The sequence below is a fragment of the Penaeus monodon genome, chromosome 30 (assembly GCF_015228065.2).
Source record: "Penaeus monodon isolate SGIC_2016 chromosome 30, NSTDA_Pmon_1, whole genome shotgun sequence".
NCBI lineage: Eukaryota > Metazoa > Arthropoda > Malacostraca > Decapoda > Penaeidae > Penaeus > Penaeus monodon.
Genome location: NC_051415.1, coordinates 34,583,237 through 34,583,738, shown reverse-complemented (window position 1 = coordinate 34,583,738; position 502 = coordinate 34,583,237). Strand labels below are relative to the sequence as shown.

At 33.9% G+C, this 502-nt stretch overlaps 1 protein-coding gene across 1 annotated transcript in view; it reads right to left on the bottom strand.

The window, feature by feature from the left end:
- Positions 1–100: 100 nt before the first annotated feature.
- Positions 101–502, bottom strand: part of LOC119592435 (murinoglobulin-2-like) — a gene marked incomplete at its 5' end in the record, with an annotated part of 10,056 nt that continues 9,654 nt past the window's right edge. Inside the window, 1 exon segment of the mRNA XM_037941259.1 lies at positions 101–184. Coding sequence (XP_037797187.1) covers positions 101–184 — 84 coding nt within the window.

The window sequence follows — 502 nt, the reverse complement described above, 5'->3', positions numbered from 1 at the left end:
ATGTTTTTTCCTTCCTCAAAACCTTGCCATTATTAACAACACCAATCCCGTATCTGCCATTCAACTATGCTAAAACTGACACACTTTCCCCGCATCAACCTCATCTTCCGCTGACCTTGCCCGTCCGTTCTTTTGCATGGTCGAGTTCCAGAGTCATGTCACTAATCACCAAAAGACCAGAATTTTTGAAAAAAAATAATCAATAATGATAAAAAAAGAAAATTAACATAATAAAGGGGAAGTTGGATTGATTAATAATGATAAGAAATTTGAATAGATGACCAGATAAAGGAACTGGGTTAATCACTGCAAAATCAAGGGAAAAGGAGTTAATCAATAATGAAAAGAAATGAAGAAATTGCCAAAAAGAAATGAAACTTGGATTAAAGATTTGATGAGAAGACTAATGTTTGTCAAATATGCTAATCAGTGTTATGGTAATTACCTTGTTTAATATCAACTACACATCTCCCTGTCTCTACCTGATGAGAAGACTAATGTT